The sequence below is a fragment of the Podarcis muralis genome, chromosome 7 (assembly GCF_964188315.1).
Source record: "Podarcis muralis chromosome 7, rPodMur119.hap1.1, whole genome shotgun sequence".
Classification (NCBI taxonomy): domain Eukaryota; kingdom Metazoa; phylum Chordata; class Lepidosauria; order Squamata; family Lacertidae; genus Podarcis; species Podarcis muralis.
Window position 1 is genome coordinate 41,634,826 of NC_135661.1, and position 12,324 is coordinate 41,647,149.

General features: G+C 43.4%; 1 protein-coding gene across 1 annotated transcript in view; it reads right to left on the minus strand.

The window, feature by feature from the left end:
* SPG7 (SPG7 matrix AAA peptidase subunit, paraplegin) overlaps nt 1–5,719 on the minus strand; it is a 36,105-nt gene extending 30,386 nt beyond the window's left edge. Inside the window, exons 1-2 of the mRNA XM_028740006.2 lie at nt 5,426–5,719; nt 3,906–4,002 (exon numbers count right to left, since the gene is read on the minus strand). Of these exons, the coding sequence (XP_028595839.2) occupies nt 3,906–4,002; nt 5,426–5,578 (250 nt within the window). The 5' untranslated portion in view covers nt 5,579–5,719. The remainder of the gene's footprint in view (nt 1–3,905; nt 4,003–5,425) is intronic.
* Between the last annotated feature and the right edge of the window lie 6,605 nt (nt 5,720–12,324).

Sequence of the window (12,324 nt, forward strand, 5' to 3'; positions counted from 1 at the left end):
ATACATTGCCTTGTTAGCAATTTCAAAATATTTGTTTTTGTATTTTGGGGAATATATATATATATATATATATATATATATATATGCTTTCGTAGATTTTCACGGGTACAGGAATGCAGGTTTTGGTGTCCTCGGGTGTCTTCCCGTGTAAAAGATGGGGTGTCTAGGCGACGTTTCGACGAGGTCTCACTCGTCATCTTCAGGCTGGTGCTTTCGGCTTCTTGTTACTGGAACAGAGCAGGATCTCAGTGTTTGAGTTCCTATAAATACTGTTGAGGAGGTGTGGTGTATAGCCTCCGATGTTCTGGGCAGAGAGGAAGTTCCCAGGCTAGTGTGCCTTTTCTTCTTTTGTTCCTTAATTACTTGAGGGATATCTTGAGTGATTTCTTGAGTGATATCCTGAGTACCACTTAGGTGGGTCATTAGGTGTGGATTAGTTGCTAAGGCCTTTGTGTCTTGACCTCTTGAACTTTGTGAAGAGTTTTTCTGAGAAGATGGCTGTACTGCACTTAGTTGTGCTCTGGCTTGGCTTCGTGTATAGGGGCGAGCTGTGGTTTTGTGGCCTGTGCCAGCCAGATCTGTGTAGGGATTGCAGGGGGGTGCAGCATCCGGAGGTGCCACCATGGTTTGGCTACTGGATGGTGTCTGTAATTTATCTGTGGAGAGGGTCTGGGTTTGGGTCTGGTGTGGTTGATTGGTGATGGCGTTCTGTGTGCCTCTGGCTCTGGTGTCAGTTTTTGTGGGGAGGGCTAATTTCCAGATGTCTGGCAAGCGGGATGTGTCGTCACGCTTGTTCATGTTGTGAGGGTGTTTCTCTATCTCGATGGCTTCCATGATTATTCTCTTGTGGTGATGTTCCATGTTAAAGAGCAATTTGGAATCTGCAAAATTAATTTCGTGTCCTGTTTCTTTCATGTGTTGGAAAAGAGAGGAAGTTTTTTCTTCTTTTTTGACGGCATTCTTGTGTTCTGCAATACGTGCATTTATTCGTCTGTTTGTTTGTCCAATGTACGTGGCTGGGCAGACTTTGCAGGGTATTTCATAGACCCCTTGGTTTTCCAACTGGATTTTATCCTTGGGGTTTCTGAGGATATTGGCTATTTTTTGGTTGGTGCAAAAGGCTGTTTTGATATTGTGTTTATGGAGGATTTTGCTAATTTTATCTGTAGTGCCCTTGATATAAGGAAGGAGGGCCATGCCATTGTTTTCTTCTGTGTCTTGGTTTTTGGGGGGTGTTTCTTTTTGGATTAGCTTCATAACCCTGTTTTGCTGGTATCCATTGGCAATTAACACATTTGAGAGATTCTGTAACTCAGTTGTCAGGTGGTCTTTGTCAGCCAGGCGTTTGGTTCTGGAGATGAGAGTCTTGGCTACGGAGTTTATTTGTGCAGGGTGGTGGTGTGATTGTGCATGTAAGTAGCGGTTGGTGTGTGTTTTTTTCCGGTAGATAGTGTGTCCTAGGGAGCCATCAGGTTTTTTGTAGATTAGGACGTCAAGGAAGGGAAGTTGGTTGTTGGCTTCTATTTCCATAGTGAATTGTATTTTGGGGTGTAGGCTGTTGAGATGTGTGAGGAAGCTATCCAGTTTTTCTTTCCCGTGTGGCCAAATTACAAAGGTGTCGTCAACATATCTGAGCCAAAGTTTGGGTTTGTGTTCTGACTTGTCTAAAGCATTGGTTTCAAAGTGTTCCATGTACAGGTTTGCGATGACCGGTGAGAGGGGTGATCCCATAGGTGCTCCTTCTATCTGTTTGTATCTTTGTCCATTGTGGATGAAGTACGTGTTGGTTAGGCAGTGGTTGGTCAGGTCCAAGATGTATTCGGGGGGATTGTATTTGTTTTGAATGGCTGTCAAGGCTTCATTAATGGGCACTTGTGTGAAGAGAGATACAACATCGAAGCTCACAAGTAGGTCATTGGGATGTAGGTTTTGCTTCTTTATTGTTTCTATGAACTGGAAGGAGTTTGGAACGTGTGAAGAGATGGATTCTGCATAGGGCTGAAGTTGCTTGGCGAGAAATTTAGCGAGATTTTGTAGAGGTGAGCCTATGGAGCTGACTATTGGTCTGAGTGGTGTTCCTTCTTTGTGTATCTTGGGGAGGCCGTAGAGTTTGGGGCATCTGGATGATTTTTCTCTGGGGATGATTCTTAGCTGGATTTCTTCACTGATAGGAGAGGCTTTTATTTTGGATTTGGTGGTTTTTTCCAGATAGGTGGTGGGATCTGTTTTTATAGGTTGATAGGTAGGGTCTTGGAGTAGATTTGATAGTTTTGCTTGGTAGTCCGATGTGTTCATCACAACAGTGGCATTACCTTTGTCTGCTGGGAGAATGATTATGTTGTTGTCTTTCCTCAGGTTGGTGAGTGCTTTCTGTTCTTCTTTGTGTAAATTGCTTCTGGGTGGTTTGCTGGAGCAGAGGATGTTGGTGACTTCAAGTCTGATTTTATTGGCTTCATCTGGGTTGATTTTGGTTAGGCTAGCTTCGACTCCGCATATGATGTTTTCCGTGGGGATGCGTCTCGGGGCGACTGCAAAGTTGAAACCTTTGGAGAGTACTTTGGTTTCAGTTGAGGTGAGGATCCTGTCTGATATGTTATGTACTGTTTGTTTCATGGGTTGTTGTGGAGGGTGGCTGGGCTTCTGGCGTTTCTCTAGTTTGTGGAGTTTGTTGGTGTGTGTGTCTGTCTTATGTGAGGTCTCCGTTTCAGCTCTCCAGACGGCTAGTTGTTTGCATTTGTCCCAGAGTGCAGGGTGGATTTTGTTACAGAGTTTGAGGTGAAGAGTGAGCATATCTTTGTTGGTTTGGTTTAGTAGGTATCTTTTCTTGTGTAGTTCGTTTCTGATTAGGGATAGTTCAGTTCGTTTCAGGATCCTTTCGGTAGCTGGGGTTTTGGAGTGGAATTTAAGTTGGAAGCATGTGGGAATTAAGTTGTTGTCTCGGCAGTTGCGTAGGAACAAGAGATCACATAAGATGGTGGCTCTTCGGATTTCTAGTTTCTCGTAGGTTCTTGTCAGCTGGAAGGTTTCCTCCCCGTAGAGGTGAGATATTTGCTTTCGTAGATTTTCACGGGTACAGGAATGCAGGTTTTGGTGTCCTCGGGTGTCTTCCCGTGTAAAAGATGGGGTGTCTAGGCGACGTTTCGACGAGGTCTCACTCGTCATCTTCAGGCTGGTGCTTTCGGCTTCTTGTTACTGGAACAGAGCAGGATCTCAGTGTTTGAGTTCCTATAAATACTGTTGAGGAGGTGTGGTGTATAGCCTCCAATGTTCTGGGCAGAGAGGAAGTTCCCAGGCTAGTGTGCCTTTTCTTCTTTTGTTCCTTAATTACTTGAGGGATATCTTGAGTGATTTCTTGAGTGATATCCTGAGTACCACTTAGGTGGGTCATTAGGTGTGGATTAGTTGCTAAGGCCTTTGTGTCTTGACCTCTTGAACTTTGTGAAGAGTTTTTCTGAGAAGATGGCTGTACTGCACTTAGTTGTTTAAAATATATATATATATATATATATTTTAAAGGGAGTATCAGGAAAGCCTGATGGGGGGAACAATGTCTGAGCCTAGCCTGAGGCACAACTCTTTGGGGTGAGTCTGGTCACACATGGGTGGGACCCAAGAAAAGCCCACCCCTTAGCTGCCTAGTGTGATTTCCCATGTAACCCTCACACTTTGGAAAAAGCGATTCATTTCACCAATGTATTCAGAGCTCAACATTTGCATTTCAATGGCTTCAGACTTGGCTTCTGTTTGTGCACCCAGCTTTGAGTAATTGAGGAAGCGATACACTTAAGACTGCAAGAAAATTGGGGGTGGGGAAGAAATAGAACAATGGCCAACATTTTGGTCACTGCCATGGCAGGAATGAGTTCCAGTAAAGGCACTATTGTTGTCAAGTTTTCTTTACTCACCCAGAAATGTCCAGAGTCGGAAGGGGATAAACTGGCTTTTTGCTACTGACTGAAAAAGTCTTCCAGGTGTGGGGGAAAGCACTTGAGACAGAAGGCTCTGAGGAGGAAACAGAACAGTGCAAGGGTTACAGGGTTACAGGGAATCATGGATAGATACCGGGGAATGAAGTCATGGGTGGAGTCAGGGGCTTTCTAGGGTGGAGTTTGATGGACTTTTTGACAGGCCAGGAGGCCACACTAGGAGTGGTTAGCACAAAAGCAGGGTTTACCAATTCCTCCTCCTGAGAATATCTGGTGTATATATTAGAATGCCCAATACCAGACTAAATGCAAAATAACTACCTTACAATCCTGCATAGGAATAATTAATTACATTTACAAGAGATGTTGTAAGAATCAGTGGCAAAACGCATGTGACATGGCTCTGTCCTCTCAAGCCTAGTTCCTAGACATGGTGGTAAGCCTGAGTGAGGGCTATCACTTATGGCTGCAGGCAAGGAGTTGCATAGTTGAATGTACCTCCAGAAGGTGGATGGTGAGCACAATAGGGCTTTTTCCGCTGTGAGACCTGCAAACTATTGATTGCCACCAACTCTGCTGTCTTTTTGGAGTCAATGATTTTTGGAATCTTTTTAATTGCTCATGCCCTTAGAGATACGGTATTATGTTTCATATACATTATTATTATTATTATTTGATTGCTCCTGACACTCTTGCTTCATGCTATACGACTGCATTTTTTAAATGGTTAAACTTTGATTCTGGAGGAGATTAATTTCTGAACAGTCAGAGACAAGCGCTCTAAACAAAGATGCAAGAAGCCAATCCCTCAATCTACAAAACTGGCACGTCAGGGAAAAGCTTACGTAAGAATGATTCCCCCTGATACGCCAATTTTCTGGGTGCAGACACTTTTTTGGTATTATTATTTATTTTGTGCATGAACATGCACTGCCTTAGGTTCCATGACGGAAGGTAGGTGGGATATAAATGTAAATGAATAAAGCCTTATCATTTCCTATCCCATCCTTCCCCCACACCCAGCGTTTTATCCTCTCAATAACCCTGTGAAGTAGGTTAGGCTGCAAGAGAGTGAATGGCCTAACGTCACCCATTGCATCTCAGGGCTGATAGACCATTTGAACCCAAGTCCGAAAGGAACACTCTCCGCTATATCACGTTGTCCCCCCCCCCCCCGCTTTTTCGGTACTGTACAACCCACATCCTACTTTTTACCAAGGCAGGGGTTACAATCCTATACACGCTTACTTGGGAATAAGTCCCACTGAGCTTGATAAGGCTTTCTCTTGGACAGATGTGCAAAGGATTGCACTCTCATTTGCTGGTTGTGCAGCTGCAGAAAGTTCTGTGGAAACTGGGGGTGATTAATAGAAAAAACCCTCATGACTGTCACCACCAGGAGCTGGCAGGTTTAGAGGATTCAGGCCGGGGGGGGGGCTTTCCTCCCGGGTGATGAGGCAGTTTTAAGAGACCTCGGTGCCTCACCGCCCCAGCCTTACCTGAAGGCCGTCGCCACCGCTCTCTGTGCAGATCCTGGGCCAGCCGCTCTGCAGAGCCCGGAGCTCGGCCGCCGGGAAAGCCCGCGGCGCCAGTCGTAGAGCGCGGCGGCAGCTCCTCCGGAGCAGCAACAGCAAGGAGACCGCCCCGGTCATGGTCCAGGCACCGAGCTGTTCAGCTCCCCAGTGCGGACGGTGAGATCCAGGCGGGGGCCTGGCGAGAAAGCCGAGCGGAGGCTGGAAAGGAGGCGGCTTCCGCCATCTTAAAAGCTGGCAGCCGCTCAGCGTAGCCCGCTCCCAAGATGGCCGCGCCTGGCTGTTCTCACCTAATGGGAAATTCGGCTGGAGGGAAACGCGGGTCCCAAACTTCGCCCACGCTCGGCCCAGAAATATGACTCTTTTAAGTGCGGCCGCCTTCCCTCAGACACACTTTTCAAAACTTGCATTTCTTCTTTTTGACCCGGGGGGAGGGGGGAGAGAGGAGCTAGGGAGATATCTGGACATCGCTGTTTCGCTCGTCATTATTACTGTTTTTTAAGACTTAACATTAAATTCCAGTCATCTGAGGATGAGAATAAAACCGAAGGGACAAAATCGTACATTCTTTCTGCAATCTGTTCCCCTACTGCATCTTTGACAGTTTAGGACTCTGTAACGCTTTCAGCTCAATAAGCGTGAAGTTGTTTTTCAGCTATATTTGTGAAAGGAAGGTGGTTTCAGCTGCCTATTTGTGGAACTAGGATAGCAGCAGCATTTCCCCAGTGACTTGAACTTGACACCGCACTGATGAAATATACACAAACCGATTAAGCTGCTGTACTTGGATTTAAATAGATTTCTGACTACACACTATATCCTCTATATCACCGCCTTTTAGAAATTTGCTGCTGCACACATTACAGATAGCTATGTGAAGGCGAGTAACTACTCCATCAGCCAGGCACTGCTTTCTAATCCTGAAACTAGGCTGAAAGCTAGCTTTCTAGAGGCCATGGTTTGTACATTCAGATCAAAAGTGTGTGGCAAAGCAGAGAACCAGATTTCAAAACCTTGCTTCATTTTCTTGGACACAATAACTGCTATTCACAAGCTTTGCTTTAATGATGCATCATATTTACTTTGTCATCATAATTACATTGACATGCATGTATAGTTTTATGCACACACTGTCAGAAGTTTAAAAGTGCACAACAGATAATGGATCATAAAGTATGAAGAAAATGAAAAATTATAATAGTTTTAGAAAAACAAACAACACTAAGAGAGTACATTGGTGGTTTTTTAAATACAGGAAGTGGGAAGGTTCAGCATCACAGAACACATATATTAATTCTGGTTCCCACACTGGGCGTAGTATGTTTTAAATTCGCATGTAGGGCACATGTGGGCTATTAAAAGGGTGTTAGCTTCATTCAGAGGCTCCTATTGAACCTGCACACAAAACACACACACACACACACACACCTTCGATCCCTCCAGGGCCCCCAAAACAAATGAAGAAAAAGCAAGAGATTAAATTTGCAATTTTTTTATTAAAAAAAAAGCTGGGTAAGCAGGAGACATTTCTTAAGAGTTGAGCAACAGAACAAGGCTGTTGATAGAGATATAAGATCACTGATGTCACCTTCAAGTTAATGGTATGCTTCCGTGTACAAATTTAAAACCATTAAATTTGCTTGAAGAACAGGTCTGCAGTGCTGTGAGGCTTTCACAATTTCACTGGCAGAAAGCTGTCAGACTCTTCTTCCCTAAACAAGTTATTTTCTGTAGGGATAACATAGCAACAATCACTCCCAAACAACAATAGTGTTGCAAAACTCTCACTTCTCCCACTGAAGTATCTCAGTGACCATATTTGTCACAGACACACCCAGGATGTTAACTGGCTTCCTCTGGGATGTGTCTGGGTAAACTTTCAAATCAAACTAGGAGTCTGTTACTAAATAACCTTTTTGTATCATATTAGAAGTCAGTATTACTGGCTTAACTGACCAACAGCTTCATTCATAGACATGAAATTCAAGTGGCTACAATTAAACTCTGGTAGCCAGACAAAATCTGCATCCCTACATTGGGATGTGATTTGCTGAAATGTGAGACATTACGGTAAATATGGGAGCACAATAAAACCATTAAGTTGGGGAACAGAATGGATGTGCATTGGGTGGGGACAAGGGGATGTGAGTGTTGCCTCACATGTTAAGAGTTATGGAAAATATAGTGTATTTTGCATTCACACCTTTTTTTTTCATAAGTAAATTTTACTGGTTTTGCTGGAGGTTATTTTCAAGTGAGCATCCTTAATATTACAGGATTATTTTAGTTTCCATGTTATGCTTTAGTTATAACTGGTATGACAGAAGTGCCTTTTCATTACTAATGCTAGGGGTCCAACAATGGGGGTGGATGGCAAGTTACTTGACTGGAGGTGAGTTGAAAAATATGACTCTTCTGCCTCCACCACAAATATCTAGTACTAGAAGATATGAAGTTCAACAGACAAATACTTTTTTGCATACACAACACATTTATCTAGAGAAACAGGATTTTTTTTTAATAATAATTTTGTTAGTCAACAAGTGGTCTAAACCACTGAGCCTCTTGGGCTTGCTGTTCGGAAGGTCAGCGGTTTGAATCCCCGTGACAGGGTGAGCTCCCTTTGCTCGGTCCCAGCTCCTGCCAACCTAGCAGTTTGAAAGCACATCAAAGTGCAAGTAGATAAATAGGTACCGTAAATGGCATTTCCGTGCACTGCTCTGGTTTCGCCAGAAGCGGCTTAGTCATGCTGGCCACATGACCCGGAAAACTGTATGCGGACAAACGTCGGCTCCCTTGGCCAGTAAAACAATATGAGCGCCACAACCCCAGCGTCTTTTGCTACTGGACCTAATGGTCAGGGGCCCTTTACCTTTCATGAACTGCAGTATTCACAATCACAACACTTTTTGTGTGTGGTGCTAAAATCAAGTTTTGGATGTCCAGGTAGCCCCAAATAACATTGAGGCATTGGCATATGTGAAGCATGCTAAAGCAATTGGGACAAAACCCTAAGCAAAACAGGGTTCAATTATCCCAGGTTCCTCATAATGCCTTCTACCTTGTCCTGACTTAGGCCTGTAATTCTAACATCTCATGAGTACTATCTGTTTTGGCTCCAGAACAAAGCTTAATAGCAACAGTTCCAAATTCATATAGCTGGAGATGTACTACATGGATTACATAATTGCAAGCATTAGCATCCACTATTTGAACATGTGAAATGCAACCTTGAAAAAAGGTGACTTAATTCAATGCCATTTGAATGGTAATAAGGTTTCTTTTGGGAACATATCCAGTATTCAGATAACACAGATATAGCCTGATCCAGGCTGGCATTACTGGGATATTCTCCAGCTATGACATCATTGGAAGATATTGGTGGGGAAAGGGCAGTGTTTTGAAAGTGATTTTACTGCTGCTGGACGGAGTTGGTCATGAGAATAATTTACCTGCAACAGTCGTGTGAAACATTTCACAGGTGAAGCTATAAATATAAGCCATATTGTAAATATAAAAGAATACATATTGATTATTAAAGTTAAATCCTAAAGACTTGTCTTCATATGGGGCCACTTTAATCGACATATTTTATGACAGAGGCACTATGGACAGTTAATGGGCTTCAAATCTGAAGCAGATCATTAAGAGTGAGGCAGATGCCAGTTTCTACAGCTGTCCCTAATTATGCTTTTTTTTTTCCTTTATAAAAGGTACACATTGTATAGGATGAGATGCAACCAGGCAAAAAGGAAGCTACTGTTTGACAATAAATGTAACCCTTACTCATGCCAGTGCCTGAACTTCATGTTTAATTTCATGGCACTGCCACTCATGCAATGTAAGGGTCTCAGAGATTATAGACAGCAGACAAGTCAGAATAAGCACTTGTAAGTCTGCTGCACCCAAACCAACCAAGGTACATAATTTGGTGGCATAAGAATAGCGATTGAAATAGGAGACCATCACACGATCAATGCCTCCTGCTTAGAAAATAGACATCAAGATGCTTACCTAGCCACAGGAGCCTGTTTGCCTCTATCAATAACACAGTCAACTACATTGTGCTTTACGTTGTGCAACTAGAGCTACAAGTGAGGAAGGTTGCAATCTTATACAGTACAATTACCTGTGAGCAAGTTCCATTGAACTCAACAGATCTTACTACTGAGGAGACCTGTATATTATTACAGTGTAACAGATGGACAATTAAAAGCAGAAGGGGGAACCCACTTCCCCACAGAATCCTATTCACGAACTCTCAGCCATGTTCACTATCAATATACACTAGTTAGTAAATAAACTAAAGTCAGTTTGGCAGAACATAATTCCCATACATTAATACTCCTCTGTGCTCTGGTCCATGGGGTCACAAAGAGTCGGACACGACTAAACGACTAAACAGCAACGAGTCACACAGTGAATGATTCTGTGACATCAGGGTAAAGTGACTTATTAAAATAACAAGATGACTTCCAGTTAAATATTTAATAAAAGCCTTTTGTGCTGACAGCAACTAGAGAAGATTTAACAGAAAATGATTTTTTTAAGTTTACAATCTTTATTTGGCAATAAGTCCAAACTAAACCAACAGGGACACAGGTGGTGCTGTGGTCTACACCAGTGAGCCTAGGGCTTGCCGATCAGAAGGTGGGTGGTTCAAATCCCTGCGACGGGGTGAGCTCCCATTGTTTGGTCCAAGCTCCTGCCCACCTAGCAGTTTGAAAGCATGTCAAAGTGCAAGTAGATAAATAGGTACCGCTCCGGCGGGAAGGTAAACCACGTTTCCGTGCGCTGCTCTGGTTTGCCAGAAGTGGCTTAGTCATGCTGGCCACATCACCCGGAAGCTGACTGCGGACAAATGCCGGCTCCCTCGGCCTATAGAGCAAGATGAGCACCACAACCCCAGAGTCGTCCGTGAGTGGACCTAACAGTCAGGGGTACCTTTACCTTTACATTTAAACCAACATAAATTATTTCCAAGTAAAAACGGATAGGATTGGGCTGCATGTCATCTGTTGCAAAGGTGTTAGATAGTCTGCCTCTAAAGAATGCCAGGTCTACTCTGTTTTCTCTCATGTTTTATAAATATCTCACATTGCTATAAAGAAGGCAAAGTTTTAAGCAGAAAGCTGTTTTATCTTAGGACATCAGTTCATTGTGAAAAAAAATTCATATCCAGGCACTTCTCTTGTTCATTCCCTCTCCCATATGCAGCTACCTACTTTTAAAACTGAGTTGGCAACAAAGCTCACACTACAATGTTAAATTAGTACAATAAAGCTAGGAAGATTGGAGTATCATTTATTATTTCTGCTAGGAATGTTTAGCATCTTAAATACATTTAAGCTTTACATAAAATTATCAGACTACTGCATTTCACAACCATTTGGCCTCACAGTTTACATTTTGTATTATCTACTGATAATCTATGTAGATTGGTTAACTGGAGGTAGCACATAATGCATGGGATGAAGCGGGGTTAGGGTTGCAAGTAAGGCTCATTGAATTAAATAGTACTTCTAAGTGGGGTGTTAGGGGAGGGGTAGTACTTTTGCAGGGGGACATGTCTTGTTTCCTCTGGGGTAGTTTGTCAACCTTGCACTCAGCTGACACCTATGGCTCCTAGAAACTGTCTGCATAAAACAGCGGCCACACCCCAGGAAATGGCTTAATAGAAAATATACTTTATTGTCACTGTACCGCATGTTTACAGTGAGATTACATGAGCCCCCCCCCCCCCCAATCTCTCAGTCCTTGTTACATTCTGGCTACCTAAACTATGTGTGGGTAGCCAATGAGTCTCAAACCCTGTCTTTCAGGATATATTTGGGACAATAAAAGGCTAAAGATTAAACCTACACAATTCCGGAGTAGAGTCCCAAAAACAGTTGGATGGCTCCTTGTACACTTATGGCAACTCATGCAGCCAAACTAGTACCAAACGTATTGCTCTGCTTTCCTTTGGACCACATAGGCGAGGCTGAAATGGGGTTTTTGTCTTCTGGGCAGCCCAGGACCTCTATACACACTGCCCAGGCTTGCACCCTGAATAAGTCACTTTGGTGCTGCTAACACAGTGGGTTGATTTCACACCCGGAGGCACACTCCATTGTCTCTTGAGACAGACAGATGCCAACAACTTCTGAGTAGACATAGCTAACCAGATTGTAAACTGCATAGTTTTCACCACAATAAATCTGTTTATCTTAAAGATGCCTCAAGACTCTTTTATAGTAATGAATTCCACATGCACTCATCCTTGAACAAGAAAGATCCACCCTCGTGAGGATTTAATTTTAACTTATAGGAACCTTTAAATTCTTCCACAGAGTATAAAATCAAGAACTGCTAGATGGCCTTCTTTAATAAAAGGTCTCTGCTGCCTCATGGGAGGCTTAAAGTTTCACTCTATTTATTGCCAGATCTCTGACCCAGAAGAAACATTAATGCTTCTTCAGAAGAATTATTACTGCCAAATATATTTAGGGAGGGGAAAAAAATAAAAAAAGAGAAGCTGCCTATTAAGACGTGGCAATAAAAAAAAGAATATAACTTGCATCTAGGGGTTGGCCAGGTTTGCACCTGCCAAGCCAAGGGCACAGGTCCTGTAGGGGTGCAAAAACCATATCCCTCCACTCAGGCATGGTGTGGCTAGAGCCCACCAGTCCTTCTGCACATTTTGCGGACCATTCCTCCACTGCTCTGGGCTGCCAGGCAAGGTGCACAAGCTTCTCTGGGTGCCTTGGAGGAATCTAGTTGCTGGTGTGGGGGGACGAGGGGGCACCAATACAGGGCACAAGGGAGCCTAGGTATGCCTCTGCTTGCATACAACATTGCAGAGACTAACAATATTGGGAACAATG